The 18,077-nt window shown below is 44.9% G+C and overlaps 2 protein-coding genes across 13 annotated transcripts in view; one reads left to right on the top strand and one right to left on the bottom strand.

The window, feature by feature from the left end:
* Positions 1-9,590, top strand: part of tcf7 (transcription factor 7) — a 48,695-nt gene extending 39,105 nt beyond the window's left edge. For 2 of the 12 annotated variants that reach the window (XM_062536032.1, XM_062536031.1), the window contains exons 7-13: positions 987-1,106; positions 1,515-1,677; positions 2,715-2,822; positions 3,623-3,670; positions 5,577-5,631; positions 7,380-7,512; positions 7,663-7,801. In XM_062536032.1, the coding sequence (XP_062392016.1) occupies positions 987-1,106; positions 1,515-1,677; positions 2,715-2,822; positions 3,623-3,670; positions 5,577-5,631; positions 7,380-7,501 (616 nt within the window). In that variant the 3' untranslated portion in view covers positions 7,502-7,512; positions 7,663-7,801. Of the gene's footprint in view, positions 1-986; positions 1,107-1,514; positions 1,678-2,714; positions 2,823-3,622; positions 3,671-5,576; positions 5,632-6,068; positions 6,142-7,379; positions 7,513-7,662 lie in introns of all 12 variants that reach the window. The other 10 variants (XM_062536041.1, XM_062536033.1, XM_062536038.1 and 7 more) reach the window with 7 other exon arrangements.
* A 236-nt stretch (positions 9,591-9,826) lies between these two features.
* skp1 (S-phase kinase-associated protein 1) lies at positions 9,827-16,779 on the bottom strand. Its single transcript, XM_062536043.1, has 6 exons — positions 16,653-16,779; positions 15,996-16,092; positions 15,758-15,831; positions 15,234-15,377; positions 10,599-10,739; positions 9,827-10,490 (listed from the first exon to the last, which is right to left on the bottom strand). Exons 2-6 carry the CDS (start codon positions 16,090-16,092, stop codon positions 10,455-10,457), a joined length of 492 nt encoding a protein of 163 aa, XP_062392027.1. The 5' UTR covers positions 16,653-16,779; the 3' UTR covers positions 9,827-10,454.
* Positions 16,780-18,077: the final 1,298 nt, after the last annotated feature.

Below are 18,077 nucleotides of genomic sequence, written 5' to 3'. Positions count from 1 at the left end.
TCAGTGTGTGTGTGTGTGTGTGTAAGTGTGTATGTGTGTGTGTGTGTAAGTGTGTATGTGCGTGTGTGTGTATGTGTGTGTTCATGCTTTGCGTGGGTCTGCCAGCCGCCTCGCCAGAGACTGAGTGGGACCAGGAGGAGACGTCTCTCTCTCTCCCTCTCTTTCCCTCACTCCCTCTCTCTCTCTCCCTCCCTCCCTCCCTCTCTCTCTCTCTCTCTCTCCCTGGGTCCATGTCACCAGTGAATTATGCCCTGGCTCCGCTGAAAAGCGCCTGCAGTTCATTGTTGTGGCTTCCCTTGTTAGTCTCCGGCTCCGTCACGAAAGCCCTCTTTCCCTTTGTAGCTCGACGGCGGGATTTTTATGCGAGCAAATCGTGTTCGCTCATTCACTATCAGTAATAAATCCAAGCTGTGGAAATGGTTTACTTCTCGACATCAACAAGACGTCAGTCTCACGCATCTTCCTCCAGCTTCCCGTTGTGTCACCAAAGCGGTGGCGGCTCTCAGCTTGTTTTGTTTTAAACTAAATCTGTAAAAAGAAGAACGAGCTGAGAAGGGAGAAGGGGGAATTAGGGTGATTTTTCCACTGGAAGTCGGTGGGTTTCGTGCTGTGCTTCTGAGCTGTGCGTGTGAGTTCGGAGTCATGCGACATGCTCCCGAGGCAAAGTTTTGTGTTGTTGTTTTGGGTGGATTGTTGAATTTACTGCGGCAACATTGAAAGGACAATGTTTTTTTTAAAAAAGGTGTTAAAAAAGGTATGTATGGTAAAATGAAACAACTGTTGCTGTGGTGAGTTGATGGTCCACACCAAACTTCGCTCCAGCTTGGTCCCGCTGCAGCTTACTTATGCTTCCATGTCTAAAGAGCGCCATCTAGTGGAACAGTCAGCAAATGTGTATGGCAACCCTCTGTGTGTGTGTGTGGCTGCTCCCATAGCAGACCTGTTATCGTTGTGGAGATGACCATGAGTCTGTCTCTCTCCTGCAGGTTCTCTCATTCTCTGATGCTGGGCCCCTCGGGTATGCACCCCACAGGCATCCCACACCCTGCAATAGTGCCCCCCTCTGGCAAGCAGGAGCATGACCAGTACGACAGAAATATGTATGCGTGAGTATCCCACCCAGATTATAAACAGGCTATAAACAGGTTATAAGCCCAAACACGGCTAAACACACAACTAAATAAATACACACAACTGAATTCATCTACATACTCTGAATCAGAGTGATACAGCTCTAGAAAAAAAAAAAAACATTTTTTCTGGTGTCATCCTACGTTCGCTGCGCGACATTTGAACGAGTTGACGGTCATATTCAAATGTGCCAAATGTGCAGTCTCTTCATTTTGAACGTGACCGTCAACTCAAATGAATGTCACTCAGCCACCGTAGCTTGACCTCAGAAAAATGTGCAGCGGTCCCTTCATTTGTGCCAGCTCTGTATGTCTGATGTAGAGCAACTGTCAGCAGTAGCAGAGGAGTCGTTGAGTGTGTTCTCCACCCCTCTCCACCCGCAGCAAACCCCACCCAGAGCCCAAGAGAGAGAAGGAGCCCAAGAAGCCGGTGATCAAAAAGCCGCTCAACGCTTTCATGCTCTACATGAAGGAGATGAGGGCCAAGGTGATCGCAGAGTGCACCCTGAAGGAGAGCGCAGCCATCAACCAGATACTGGGGAGACGGGTAAGTGCTGAGAGGGCGTGTGTGTGTGTGTGTGTGTGTGTGTGTGGGTGTGTGTGTGTGTGTGTGTGAGTGTGTGTGTGTGTGTGTGTGTGTGTGTGTGTGTGTGTGGGGAGACGGGTAAGTGCTGAGAGGGTGTGTGTGTGTGTGTGTGGGTGTGTGTGAGTGTGGGGAGGCGGGTGAGTCCTGAGAGGGCGTGTGTGTGTTTGTGTGTGTGTGTGTGTTTTTGTGTGTGTGTTTTTGTGTGTGTGTTTTTGTGTGTGTGTGTGTGTGTGTGTGTGTGTGTGTGTGTGTGTGTGTGTGTGTGTGTGTGTGTGTGTGTGTGTGTGTGTGTGTGTGTGTGTGTGTGTGTGTGTGTGTGTGTGTGTGTGTGTGTGTGTGTGTGTGTTTTTGTGTGTGTTTGTGAGTGTGTGTGAGTTTGGAGAGGCTGTTTGGGGGGGGGGTGTTGTTCCACTGAGGACTGGCCCCATCTCCACAGTAATGGGCTGCAGAGGGGGAAAAATGTCTGACTGAGGAAGCCCCCCTAGTGTGTGTTCTTTCCTCCCTCACGACACTCTGTGGAGTTGGCCTTTGAGCAAGCACTGTTCCTCCACAATGCTCCTTCTAGTGTGAACCTCTTTATCTGAATCCCATGCTTGTACTTAACCAGCTCATATCACCCGCTCACAATCTTACCATCCCAGTCAGATGGTGCATTGAAACTACTAAAGCCACAGTCTTTTTGTTCCTGAAGCTGGACCGTCCACCTCCTGGTTGTAATCGTGAGGATTACTTTTGCTGAACGCCCCCCCCCCCCCCCCCACACACACACACACACAAACAATCAGTCCCATCTGATTCCCCAAACGTCTGTGTTTCTGTATCCTTGTCCTATATTTGCACACACGCAAGCTCGGTGAGCGCTTGATCCGACGCAACTGACGAGTGTGTGTGTGTGCTTGACTCCGCAGTGGCATGCACTGTACATGTATTGGTGTAGCTCGGTGAGCGCTTGACCCCACGTTACTGACGAGTGTGTGTGTGTGTGCTTGACCCCGCAGTGGCACGCGCTGACCCGTGAGGAGCAGGCCAAGTACTACGAGCTGGCCAGGAAGGAGCGACAGCTGCACATGCAGCTCTACCCCAGCTGGTCCGCCCGGGACAACTACGTAAGTGACCCCCAGGTGACCACTACCCCCCCCCCCCTCCCACCGTACCCCCCTAGCACGTGCTCTTTGTCCCTTAAGTGGACTCTCTCTCTGTACCCACCAAGGGTGGAAATTAACTTGTGAAAATGTCCACCAGCCACTGACAAATTCACTCGCCCTGGACAGTAAATTGTTGATAGTCTGAGATCTATTCTCTATCTGTTTTGGTATCTGATCAGCGTTTTTGCTGGTGGCTGGTGCTAATTTCCATCCTTGGTAACCTGTAGCTGTGTGGCTGCAAGAAGTGCATCCATTTTAGAAGGCTAGAAGATTTCCTATATCTGTCTGAACTAACGTCAGATCAGTGAGATGTTTGTCTGTTTGTTTGTTTGTTTGTTGTTTGTTTGTTTGTTTTCCTAATGGGATGTGGGTCAGTGGTAGACTGCAGCTGTGGGAAGTGGAGAGATGTGTTTAGAGTGTGTAAAGCCATTTCTCCGTTCGGAGACCATGTCGCTCTGCTGTCGTTGCATGGCATGTGCCTCGGCATTAAGTGTGTGTGAGTGGGAGAGAGTCCCTTTAGATCCATGCTCAACCCCCCTGCCTCACCGCCCACTAAACCAACCTCCGATCACAGACTACCGTTAAATCATGTAGCGTAGTAGCGACTGCCCTGAGTAGATTGGCTTTGTGTCGCTGTGTGTGTGTGCGTACATGTGTGTGCGTACATGTGTGTGCGTACGTGTGTGTGCGTACGTGTGTGTGTGTGTGTGTGTGTGTGTGTCGCTGTGCTGAAGTGTGAAGTGTGTGTTGAACTCTTTCAGGATGCAGGCCTTAGAGGGGCCGGGGCGGAAAAGCGAAAAGCTGATGGGGTAGGGCAATCATTTTCCCCTACTCTGGCTCTCTACTAACCGCAGGGGGGGGGGGCGCTTCTGCTTGCACTCCTGTCATGGGTGGAGGGTGGGGTTTGGCCATGGAGCCGTCCCAATATGGCTGTGTGTTGTTGGATCATGATACTACTATTTGTGATACCGTATCAATACTCTGACCTCTAGTGTCTTCCTTTAAGAACCATTAGTACTTATTCTAGCTGTGTAGGCACCATGGAGCTCTGTTGACTGTTAAAGGTTAATGAAGAACACACTTGGTGTCTGTGTATTGCAGTAGCACTGAAATGACAGACTCAGGTCTTCATATCGATCATATCAAACATACTTTAACTTTAAAGTCTTTCTGTCAATTTAGAGCAATGCATCACTATTTGGCAGGACTATTGTGGACTAGTTTTGTGACGTATCATGATATGGTATCATGGGGTGCCGGTGGCCAGCACTAGTGGGGTTTTAGAAGAGATTCAGAGGAGATAAGGGAGTTTATTTATTTATTTTACTTATCTATTTATTTATTTTTGCTAAGCAGCTACAGTCCCAACCCATAACAACAGTCATCCTAGTTATCACCACCGTCTGACGACAATCTTGACGTCAGACTTTGTCACCCACACGGGGACTGTTACCAAAAAACATTTAGCGGGTACAAATCTCTCGACACCTACTTCAACCTTTTCCTCGAAGACGTCTTTGGGGTTTTGTAACATTTGCAGGATGCCTGTCTTTCATTTTCCTCTAGTTCTAGTTTGGGTTAGCTGCTGATGCTGGTGAGGTGTCGCATGGAGCTTTTGTCTTGGCAACAAGCACATTTTATTCAGTCCAATGAAATGTGATGTTCTGCTGCACGTTTTAGAGCTCAATCAAAGAGAATGAACATTTAGCACTAATATATGAATTGTAATGAACTGAATGTTTCATGTGATGTGACTACACACTAGCCCTGAATGCTGTCTTTGTGATTTTTGTGAAAAGTGCTTGAAATCAAGTGGTGTGTCGTAACTCAGGACGAGAGAGAGAGAGAGGCAGACAAGAGTTTTGGTGCGTCTGGCGTGTTCGAGACGTTACCTGTCACCCTGACAGGAAGTGAGGCGTCCACCCACGGCGTTCACAGCCGGGATCACGCTACCTTTTTTTTACATTCACCACACACACACACACACACACACACACACACACACACACACACACACACACACACACACACACACGCAGGCTGGAGGTTTTAGAACCAGTGGGTGGGAGGAACGTGCAAGTCTCGCCTTGCACAGTGCAGCATTGCCCCTGGCACTTTGATGCCAACCTCCCTCCTCTCTCTCTCTCTCCCTCTCCTCACACATACAGAGATTTCCTCCCTCTCTTTCTCGCACCCCTCACCTCAACAAAGCAGCGCTCCTAGAACAGAGAGAGTTCTGCGGAAGCGCCCGTTAAGGTTTTACTTAGAACTGTCTGATGAAGGGTCTCACGTAGAACCCCCCTTTTGGAACCCTTCCAACCGAGAGGTGTTCAGAGAAGGCCTGTGAATGCGGTCCCCTCAGATCCTGGAGGGTTCCGCCTGAAAGCCCCCGATGAAGGGATCTTAAGAGAACTCTCATCTCTTCTTCGCTTTAGAACAACACACACCTTAGATGACCCCTGTAAAGGTTCCTTATTTGTCACCTGGAGAGCTTTCAACTTTGATGTGCTCATATTATAGTCTCTGGATGACTTACCATACAGTATGGCTCTCTTAGGGATAATAACATTTTAGCCAAAAAAATCATCAGCTGAAGAAAAAATCTTCCTTGAGTTTAGATGACGCCCGGAGTGCAGTGATGATTATTAGCAGTGGTCTGGCACGAGATGAGCTTGCTGAGTCATGTTTGATTGTTTTGTTTTGTCGTTCCCTCAGGGCAAGAAGAAGAGGAGGAAACGGGAGAAGCAGCAGCAACAAGACCCCACCACAGGTACGGCCCCTCCCCTTCCTGTCCTCCCCTTCCTGCCCTCCGCTCGCTTCACGGAGCCACAAATGGCCAGTGGGAAGTGATGGATGGACGCATGGCGAGCTTTTTTAGCTCTGTGGAGACGCTCGCTCCCTCTCTCTCTCTCTCTCTCTCTCTCTCTCTCTCTCTCTCTCTCTCCACCCTCCCATCTCTGGGCGTCTGGTGTGAGGTCTTCATGCAGCTCCTGCTGTTTCCCGATTCTGACTGGTTGTTTATGTTCTCCTCCACAAGGGCGACTAACCGTCTATTCTCTTATTGCTTCCTCTTTCACCCTGCCGCCAATTTGACACTCTCTCCTCTCTCTGTCTGACTCTCACCCCCTTTTCTCTCTCTCTCTTCCTCTCCCTCTCTCTATCCCTCTCTACTTGATCTCTCTCTGCACCGCATGCTCTTGTGCTCAGACCCCGGCTCTCCTAAGAAATGCAGAGCTCGCTTCGGCCTCAACCAACAAACGGAATGGTGTGGTCCCTGCAGGTGTGTACCTCTCGCTCTCTGCCCTCACCCCACCCTCCACCTCCATCATCTACCCTTTACCCCCACCCTCCACCTCCACCCCTCCACCTCCATCATCTACCCTTTACCCCCACCCTCCACCCCTCACCCCCACCCTCCATCATCTACCCTCTACCCTCCACCTCCACCCTCTACCCCTCACCCCCACCCTCTACCCCTCACCCTCACCCTCTACCCCTCACCCTCACCCTCCATCCCTCACCTCCACCCTCCACCCTCCACCTCCACCCCTCACCCCGCGCTGCCCTGTCCTGCAGGGTCTCTGGGTGCTGCTGTGCTCTGCTGTGCTCTGCTGTGCTCTGCTCTGCATGCTGTGCATGCTTGGGTGTAACTCCACGTCGCCCTCTGCTGTCCACCATAAAGTAATGCTGTTTTTTTATGTCTGTTTGTTTGTTTTGGGATTATATAAATGAGTCTTTTTCTAAAATCTAAATACTTATCTATCATACGTGAAAGTCACCAAGTTGAAGTATTAGCAATAAAAAAAACAAACATCTGTATTGTGTTTTATGTGAAGCCAAACCAGATATCAAACTAAAACCATATTAGTAAACTGTAGTAAGAAGTGCTCGAGTAGATGTTGCTTCATTGAAGCGCTCTGCTAAAGCCATGCCCAGAGCTAACGCAACAACATCAAGCCTCACGTGGCGCTTCTGAAGACCCACCAGTGTAGTGTAGTGTAGTGTAGAGTAGTGTAGTGTAGAGTAGTGAAGAGTAGTGTAGTGTGGTGCATGGGCACGCCTCTCCACACAAGCCAGGGCATCTGTGTGTGCTTTGATGGCACGTCGCGCTGCTGCATCTGCGTCTCACTTTCTCTCCTTCATGCGGTCAGGCGGAGCCACAAGTGGCGCTGAGGCCTTTGACATTTAGAGAGCAAGCTCTTCTCTCTCTCTTCTCTCTCTCTCTCTCTCTCTCTCTCTCTCTCTCTCTCTCTCACACTCACTCTCTTGCTCGCTCACTGGCTCGCTCTATCTCTCGCTCCACATCCCTGCCAAGGCAGAAGACCAGTGTTTGTACCTCCTTTGTGGTGAGCGAGTGACTCACACCTAGTGCTCTGGTGAATGTAGGCTTCTTTGATGTGATGCTGATAGGGTGTGTGTTTGTGTGTGTGTGTGTGTGTGTGTTTCCATGTGTGTGTGTGTGTGTGTGTGTGTGTGTGTTTGTGCGCGCATGTGCGCTCTACTTTGATTCCGTCGTAGATGGGGAGAGGTTGTTGGCAGCAGCCGATGTTTTTGTTTCCACTGACCTGAGAAAGCACAGCAAGTCGCCGCTCTCAGTCACTGGGTGCCCCTGGTCTCTGTCATACGGGCCCCAGTCTTGAGTTTACACATGGTGATGCAATTATAGAACACATTTATGAATGAACTTCATCCGTGATTTTGAGCTTTTTCAAATATGCCATTTCATTTTGTTCTATTGTGTTTTTTTCCTGACTTTAAGTTTCTTAACTGGTGACGTTTTACATCCACGCTTTATTCACAGATAACTCTCTTGACTGTTCCTAGGAGGAAAAAGAAGTGCATTCGCTACCTTCAAGGAGGACGGTGCCCCAGCACCCATTCTTCCGATGGAAGTGCTATAGACTCGCCCTCCTCCCCTGTGTACCCCTTCCAGCAGCCGCGCTCCCCCACCCCCGCCCCCCCACGCGCCCCCACGCCCGCATCCCCCCCGCCCAGCGGCTCACCGCCCAGCAAACGACGCCACCCGCTCCACCCCCACCCCAAACTCCACGGACTGTCCATTCAAACTTTAACCAGGCAACACAAGTGTCCGCCCCAATAGTCCTGAGCCCCCCCCCACCCTTTACCCCCCACCCACACTAAGCACCCACCCGCTTCAAAATTGCCCAAACCACAGCTGCCCGCATCCACTCCCCCCCCCCCCCCCCACCCCCCCAACCCAAGGGGGGAAAGATCAAGCTGCACCCTAATGCAAACCACTCATACCTGGAAATGGCGAGGTCGCAAACCACCAGAGTGGCCACATCACAGATGCGCGTCAAGGAGGACCCAATTATACTCTGCGGTTAAGCCCAGGTTTCAAATGACTTGCCAGTGTTTTGGCTGATCGACCACTTCATGGTGCTGTGATGTTTCTTTTTTTAAAGGAGTTTTTAAATCACGTTTCTATTTGCTGTACCACTCTCAAATCATGTTTGATACTAAAAGGATTTATCGTACAAATTCTACTCCAGACCAGCATCCAGAACAGCTCTTCCAAAACTGGAGTGCTAAAGTGGTATAAACTCTAGCGCTTAAGAGATTAGCATAACAGCTGTGTTGGAAATTACCAGTGAAAAAATGTTTCCACCTCAAATGGCAAGATTTGTTTTTTCAACAGTCAAACTGTTAATGCTTTACCATTCTCACGTCTTCAGTTACTTCATGTTCTCAATGGAAGTCTGACTTCCCGTTCACAAAGTGGTTATGATCACTGAAGTCTTTTAAAATGTCAGCATATACACTCCAGTTACCCAAATAAACACATCTGTACAGCTTTTTGCAGCTTTTACCAGGTTTTCCATTCAAGGGGTTCAATATGTCCTTTTGTCTCAGTATCTATGGCACTTTCTTACTGAATAACCTGCATTCTGGATTGGCCAACCAAAGATTCTGAAATTTGTGTCGGCAGTCTTATTTGGTGTGATGGGAAAGATTTTTCTCCAGTTCATATATATATATATAAAAAAAATCTCTGATCATCCTCAGACTGCTTACCATGGAGCTGAACCATGGTCAGTTCACTGAAGAACAATGACTATTCCTTGCCTGGTGCAGTTTACTTCCATTCCATGTCCATGTTTATTATTTGACCATACGTCAGAGTATGTTCCTCCCTGGCCTGTCAAACTCTTTCAGTTGTTGTAAATCTACGTTTTTATAAAAGTTGAATCTCTTGATACAGTATATAAGTAAAAAAAAAAAAAAAGCTTTTATATGTTTAAAAACTGTTTTTAGTTCTTTTGTCCTACAAGCAATACATTTCTATTTTTTGTTTGGTTTTTAAAAGTAGTGTTTCCATGTTTCAGTGTTCTCAGCCTCTTGTTTCTGAAACCTCCATTTTGAGATGATGTCGTTTACCACTGCCACTGTGTGCATGCACTGCCTTAGTTTACCAAAAAAAGACAGCTGACTGACAGACATAGCTTTACTCCTAAGGTCATGCTTGCGCACTCACCCTTGGAAAACAAGACGGTTGCCAGACAGAACAGAGATAAAAGCGGCAGATAGACCGGAGTATCATATCTCTTTCCTCTGGACCAACCGTGCTCTCTGATGCTAAACAACTGTAGACAGTCTCTTGTTTTGTTTTGTTTTGTTTTTTGTTTTTGTTTTGTTTTTTTAACACTTCTAGGTCTTGCTTATGTGTTCATGATTTTGTTGGATGTATATTAAAGTATTTTGAAAATGTGTGATTCTTATTGTGAGTTAACAAAACAGAACACAAGAATAACCCAATGGGGAATAACTTGGGACCCCTAAAAGAAGCTAAATTAATGTAATTAATCAAATTGTATGTTTACACATTTGTGATATGATGTAAAAAGACAAAATGAGGGTTTTGCAGCAACACAAGGCCATTTCTGTTGGAACACTACGCATCAGAGAGACCACTCTAGAACACATCAGTCTGCCCACTCCAAACGTTCTGTACTTCACTTTATATTCCTTCCTTCAATTACAGTGGTTGGTTGCATGGTCAATTGGCAGACCCAACCGAATACAATAAACAACAGTAACAGGCAGAATAAAAATCCAAAAACTGAAACACCCAACATTTTTATACAAGTGCGTCCAGTTCACAGAGTGTCTTTCAATTAATTATATTCAAGCTTCATTAGCAAACCCACAGAGCCCCCCCTCCCAACCCCCCCAAAAAAACATTTGTCCTAAAACTTCCTAAAAATCAGTAAACAAAAGGCTGTGTTATATAAAAAACATTGCATCAAGCTGTCCTACTGTTTCATGGGAAACACAAAACACATGAGGTGGTCTGCAAGAGTGGCTGCAGTTGTTTATAAGAGCAATCTCTCACACCTACAAAGAATAATATTAAAGTCCGCTGATTTTTTTAACTTTTTTTTTTTTCCATGATCTGAACCACACGGCCAATGTCAGTGAGCATGCTGTGACTACACTTGGGGGAGGGGGGAGAGGGGGAGATCTGCCACTCGAGCAGTCTAATATGACAGCTATCCATAAATATGAACAGTGCAGTGCAGCTGGTTATCTAGCAGAGTCCACACACAGGGCGTACTGTAGCTCATGTCCACGTCATTTCTCCTCACACCACTGGTTCTCCTTGCGCACCTGAGAGAGAGAGAGGGAAGATTAAACACCACATCAGATCACACAACCACATCCACGCTCATGCCAGGCGCCACTCGCGCACACACACACACACACACACACACACACCTGTGCCTCCTCTTCCTCTGTGAAATCGTTTTTGATATTGAACGTCTTGCGGATCTCCTCCGGGGTCTTGCCTTTGATCATGTTGGCCACCGTCTTGCAGGTGACATCTAACAGCCCTTTGATGTCCAAGTAGTTTGCAGCCTGAACAAACAAAGCAGGGGTGGCAAATAAGACATTCACTCTGCGGGATCCCAAGCGCACGGAGGATTTCATAATACTCTGCCACAGCACGGTGTGCTGCAGTGCACACACTAGGGACTGGCCACTGAAATGGACCATAATGTTTGAGCTTCATAGCTCCACTGGCACATAAAACATACTTCAGAGGCAAACTATCAATATATTCATCATGTACTGATCCGCAACAGGACTTTTATATACAGTAATTTCCTGCATATAAGCCGCATTGTGTATAAGCCGCAGGGCAGTGTTTTATGCAAGTTAAAAGAAACAAAACCATATCAACACCATATTAACTGCCCCCCTGTATTAACCTCAAAGCTGAAGAAATGTTTCAAAATCAATGTATAAGCCGCAGCTAATAGTCGGGAAATTACGGTAACAAAAATGTACATATGCAGGACATAAAATTCCTTTTTTATTTTAATACATACATATTACATTTATCTGATGGATCCTAATGATGTCGATTCGTGAGGGAAAGATCTGATTTTGGGCACTTCATCTTTTAGAAGTGTAATCTTCATGGGCTGTTCACACCAGGAAAGATAACGATAAAGACAAAGATGACTAGAACCATATGACCCAGGGTTCATACACATTTCCACCAGAGAATTTCCATGACTTTTCCATTACTTTTCCATGATTTTTTCACAAATTTCCATGACCTTATATTTTTTAAAACCTCACATCAACTAGTGCTACATTAATAATAGATATGACGCGTGAGAAAACAGGATGGTTACCTAGAAGGAATGCTCTCGAAACGTAAAAATTTGCCAATCGGTTGTGACGCAAGTGTGAGACATGACCTGCCCAAAAGTTGAATTGGATGAAGCAAATTTCTATGACTTTTCCAAAACTTTTGGGGTGTTTTTTGTTTTCCAAAACTTTTCCAGGCCTGGAAATTGGCATTTTCAAATTCCATAACTTTTCCAGGTTTTTTAAAAACGTATGAACCCTGATGACCATCCACGCTGACCACCAGTGAGGAAGTTTCTCCTCATGCTGATAAATGTGATGCCTACGTGAAGTCTATGGATTCTGATTCAAACTTATCTATAAGGCTCTGGGTTCATCAAATTCAACATGGAATTTAGAACCTTATATTCTTGTGGAACAGAAACTTTTGGTAGAAAGTTCAAAACTCCCTTGATGAGGGGTTAAAGCAAGGAAACTTTCTGCTCCCTAAGCTCAGCCATTTTAAAATGCGGTTGATTATAATTATCCATCTTCACATCTTAAATTGCCAGTCCCATGCCTGAATTCCGTCTCCGTGTCTAGGAACTTTAACCCCTATATTATTATAATTGATTCTTCCATAACACAATGATTCAGTGCTTTCAAAAATGAAAATGATATGGCAGGCATGGCACAGCAGCGCCAGCTATGCCAGTCCACACGGCACACACACATGTCCAAACACCCTTTCCTATCCTGACGACCCCTCCTCTCCCTCCATTGACTTTGCTTGACCCGTTATTCTATTCTATGTGAGTAGTACTTATTGGCACACTCACAATATCCTAGTGGCACTGTACCTCTATGGAACTGTGATGGATGCAAGTCGCTTAAGATAAAAGTGTCAGTTGAAGGACTAAATGTAAATGTAAATCTAGGAGGACTGGGTTCTAGTCCAGCCCGGGTCACTTCTCATTTCTCCATTCCTTCTCAGCACCATTTGCTTCCAGCTGCTTCCTGACTGGCCTACACTGACCTGTCCACATAGTTGAGAGCTTTAAATAACCTTCAAAATGACCTACAAAACACAATTCACTCAATTGTAAAATTGCACCTCATCCATTTGTGAAGGGTTGATGGGAGAAATACGGATTTCAATGAAACCCATGAATAGGACTTCCTGCTTTCAATGATGTAAAATGATGATTTGTACATCATTGAAAGCAGGAAGTCCAACATTGAAATCCGTATTTCTCCCATCTCAAGGCAAACTGAGGGAATGATGCACGACCATTCAAAAACATGACTGGTTTTCTAAAGATACAAAGCTTATTGCTTAATCGGTGAAGTATCCCTTTAATGTTTTCAAAAATGGATTTATAGCGTTTTGGGAAAAAAGAGCTCTTATGTTTAAGTGTTTCTGGGTACAACATTTGAAAGGAAAAAAGTGCTGAAAAATAGCATTGCTTAACATTTCATGAAACTAGTGTGGAGAGTATCAGTTTCCATCTGAGTGTCCAGGACAGAAAAATGAAGCACTCTTAACTTTAGTGAGCCACATTCACTCAGTCTTAAAGTGCCATCTGCTGAGTGCCCTGGTATTTCACACCATCAAAACTCTGGCAGTGAAGTCAGAGGGATGTCTGGCAGCCAGCTATCAGACCCACAGGATCTTGCTCACAGGATAATGGATCAGGAGTTCTGCTACGCAAATTCAAAACTCCACTTCTCTTCCCTTCCCTTCCTTTCCCTTCCTATGATGAACGCACAATGCATGGCAACGCACAACACACGACACACTGGCATGCAAAGGTTAAATCATTTTTAGTCAATGCCAAAAGCAAGAGAAATTAAGTCATGGTCTGTACTCCCTGAGAGACTATTCTTAGAGTAATATAAAATAGAAATTAAACCACCCTTGACTATCAGAACTGTCCAAGGGTGTTAGGTGACACTATTCAGGGGCACGTTTCCCAAAGCCATGGTTGCTAACCTGTTAGCAACTTAGTTAGTTGGTAATGGGAAAATTGCATTGCAACCAACAAAGTTGCTGACTTAGTTAGCTACTATGGTTTTGGGAAACGTGCCCCAGTTCCACAATTGTGAGCATATCTGAATGACAATTTCCATGAGCACAGAGCATGTTAACCACCTTGACAGTGTTAAGTTTGTACATGAGTCACTACAGATACCCGACATCTTGTATTTCAGCCGTTTGGATATAGTCTTCTGTGTGTGTATACAATATGCACTGTGTGATGATGTGTATGTTCTACTGTCTGACTCTATCTTCAGTCTACAGTACTGAGCCTCATACTAAATTACTACCCCTACTAAATTCCAGGCAATGTTTTATTGTATTGGCAACAGAGCATTGACTTGACTTAAGCATTTTCCAAATGTTTGAGGGTACCATATCAATCTGTACCAACAAAACTATATCAAAATATACACTATGATGACAAAACTATAAAATTATAAACACAACCAAACTACACAGCCATTGCTTCCTTCAATAAGGACAGGTGTAATGGCCTCGAGATGGCCTTGTCTTAATGTGAAAGGTCCTGTAGGAGCCTCCAAGGGAAAAACTGAGGCACTGGTTACGTTGCTGGAGGGAACTGGAAAGTACCTACCTACATCCACAGTAAAAGAAAGTAGCCTGACTAGAACCTCCTTTCCGTGAGCTACTACTCTGGCACATGACAATACGCTAACGTATCAGGTCACACCCCAGGGAAGTAGAGGGGATGACGCTAGGTTCAAAATCGAAAGTGGCAGACGTAAACAGTAGTAGCCACATCTGCAAGCATCAAAGTCAGAAACATGTGCATGTACATCAAAGCGAGGCCTACATACATTGCTTCCTGATTGCTGATGCGGTTTATGGTCTGTTTGTAAAGTTGAGTCGAAGTAGGAAGTGACGCTAGGAATCCCTGATCAATGTGACTGAAATCATTGGTCCAGCAGCCTAACCAAAGCGAACACAAAGTATACGCCTGTTACAGTGCTGGAGGTGGAAACATTTCCCAATTACCGTAATTTCCCAACTATTAGCCGCGGCTTTTACATTGATTTGGCAAAATTTCTTCAGCTATGAAGTTAATACACAGGAGCAGTTAATATGGTATTAATATGGCTTTGTTTCTTCTAACTTGCATTAAACGCTGTCTTGCGGCTTATACACAATGCTGCTAATACACAGGAAATTACTGTAGGAGAGGCCAGGATCTCAGCGAATGAGTCTGGCTTTACCAGGCTATTAAGAGATTGCTGTACTGTCATAAACTGAAAAGTGAAAAGGCTTTGAAATCATAACATCTGAATGGAAAATTTCTCTCTTTTATTATTCTGAAATATTCAATCATCAAAATAAAGTAGTTAGACTGACTGCACTGAGGGTAGTGAAATTAAATGTTTGCAAATTGTGAAAACGGAGTTTGAATGTATTTTGCCAAGGTGTGTGTAACCTATTGACTACGTGAGCCTAAGGAGTAGCTGTGTGCATCGACCAGCATGTTCTCACTGAGTGACGGCTGAACTGTGTTCTTGACAAACAGGTCCAGCTTTTGCCTCAGCAGACTTTTCCAGAAGACCCAACTACATGATATCTGAATGATATCTTTAGTGAAGATTACAGCAAAATAGAAGGTGCCCATCAACAACATACAAGTGTACGTAATGAATGGCAAGATGAATGGACACAGATTACCCCATATACCGCATCTGACTGATATTAGGATATCCGCATTTGTTATATCAGGGGGAACCTACCAGAATAAGTTCAAAGAGTGTGCCCTGGTCAACCTTGAGGAATTCTTGGTCCCACACAGGGATGTCATCTGTTCTCTTCTCCTTGTTCTCATCGTCTTCCGGGGGAGGGGGGTCATCTTTGTGATGGGTGCACCACTGGATTACCTTCGCACCACAACACAACACAGGTTGACACAATACAATGATATGATGCGCTTCTGGGCTGATGTGCTGGTGTGCTAAAAGCAGCAACTAGGCAAGTATGTGTTGAATTTTGCTCATAGGAGGAAAAAACACACGAAAGCCAACCTCAGTGCATATCTTACAAGCATTGACCAACTAGCTGCTTGACACTGCAGTATCAGCTGTTGGGAGAAATAGGCTAACTCTCTGAATCTCTCACCAAACCTTCTAGGAAGAGATGGCATCTAACAAAATCAAGGCATGGCATCCTCTCAGACAATAACATAAAGAATACAGGAACATTCACAATTAAATTTCATTGCACAAAGGGAAATAGTTTTCGGTTTCTAAAATTGTACTACCTTTTTGAGTATGGCTGCATTCACATTTGGTAAAGGCACTGGATCATCATCTCCTTCATCGTCCATCCCCAAATCTGCCGAATGAATTCACTCATGTACATGAAATGACTGGTGGTAAAATTATATATTATAGCTATTGACATGGTTTTTATCTTTAGCATACAGTTCAAGCAACAGTCAAACAAACATGAATGCGAGGGAGGAACATGAAAGCCCAAAAGACTGCCAAACATCTTACCTTCCAACATGGTCTTGATGGTGACTGACTGTTTTGCGATTTCTACATCGACCTCAAACAGCTCGCCATCCGAACTCTGTAATTTTATAGTCGGCATCTGAAAATGATGACAATGCATTAGCTACCACACAATGACAACATACAGAATTAAGCAAATTCACACAGACGCAACACAAAATAGCACTGTCTACCTATAAAGAACAACAATAGCTAAGCTTAACTGGGGAAACTGAGTTAACATTACAAATATGACACACACCTAGCATATAAACGCGACACTGATTTGACGTTGCTAGTCTTCTTGTTCTTCAGCATCCTGACAACGTACTCATCTCTCCCTATTTCAGGCAACAGGACCATTCACTGACCAAGTGGACAGCGGCAATATAGTCAACACCTCGCATTTTGGTGAATTAACCCCACACGGAACACTACACTGAATCATTTCAGCTTACTGGCATCAGTACACTACTGAGCTGGCCAACGTTGACCATAAAGCTAACGTTTCGCCATGAGGGCCGTACAGTGTGAGCTAACGTAACACTAGCCTTGCTGACAATGTCAGGTATCCGTGAGGTTAGTTGATTGACAGATAAGACATTAAAATATTTAACAACATTTATGACATAGGCAATTAGTAACGGCGGTTGTCATCACCTTATTTTAGCCTCTCAGCGAATAATTTCCGAAAACAACGGCAGGTAAGTCCTGCTTACTTTCGCAACAAAGCCCACAACAACTATTCAGAGCTTGCGCCGTGCACTCAAAGATCAACGTCAGGACCCACTGTTAGTAGTCCACAACTCTGCCTAATTGGTTCTTTATATTAAATTTCTCTGGTAGTGTCATGCGGTTTAAGCTTGTACCGCCAGTGTGTCTTTATGGTCATTTCACATTTAATTCGAGATCTGAAAAATGGCACAATGAAGCAAGTCATAAATCCCTTCAGATGGGAACGTAAATGTGGGCTAATTTGATAGTTCACTATTTATAAAGTGCTATCCGAGACTCTTTAGGTCATGCTTTAGGTAATAATTGCGACATAACCTACGCGTGTCTATAAACTCTGAAAAAAATAAAAAAATAAAAAAATCCAAGTTATCATAAAATATTTTATGCGGGCTCGTATTTGGACGCACCTGTCTTAATGCCAGATAAATGCCAATGCCTTCCTTTTAGGTCTATGGTGCCAATACGTTTTCTTGCCCTATTCATGAATTTGCAGTAGCCTACACTGTGAGCGTGTCAAAATTCCCGAAACCAAATGGTGTTCAGTCGATCTGAAATGTTAGGCTATCGACCCTACGTCTTACTGGTATAATGTATAATTGACCTGACAACCCGTCACTACCACGCCGTCAGTTTTATCGTGTATATTTACTCTCTTGTCACAACATGGGCATCTTTGTAGCCTGTGCATGTATATTCATTTATTGCATGTTGGAGTCATATTATGTTTACTGCAGGATTCACCACTCACCTCTTCTCCGATTCCCTCATTCGGCCAGCAGAGGGCGCATCAAGCTGAGTGTGCACTACACTACACTACACTATCCAAACATTAAAAATTTGTGCTTAAAATCCCCTCACCGTTATTTCAGTTTCATTACCAGCACTTCGTTCCCATTGGTAGCAGCTTCCTCAATCATGTAGCTACAATCTATGGTGGGTGCAGCAAAACATTTATCCTTTGCACTGTACATTCCAGTAAAGGGTGTTGTAAGGTACAAATGAGAAGAATTACTTTATCCCTTTTGTAATATTTAAAGCAGTTTCTTAAGGCAATATGGACCACTGTCAATAACATCAATTCAGTGATTGATCAGTTTGAATACAATGACAACTGCTTAGGCAACTCATTGTAAATGTTACATAATGTACAGGTATGTCCTTCAGGCTGTTGTTCTTCAACTATATCAACAAGCGTGTGTTGTAAAAACATGTGGACCTGCATGACACTCACCTGACACCCAGACACCAAAGATCCGCTTTAACCCTCTCTGCAGACACCCTTCTTTTTTTAACATTCTAACTTAAGATCCCATTCCGCAACAATTCAAGGTTCTAAAATTCTATGTTGAA

Source organism: Sardina pilchardus, chromosome 5, assembly GCF_963854185.1.
Source record: "Sardina pilchardus chromosome 5, fSarPil1.1, whole genome shotgun sequence".
NCBI lineage: Eukaryota > Metazoa > Chordata > Actinopteri > Clupeiformes > Clupeidae > Sardina > Sardina pilchardus.
The sequence above is the reverse complement of the archived record's forward strand: the minus strand, read 5'-3'. Positions and strand labels throughout refer to the sequence as shown.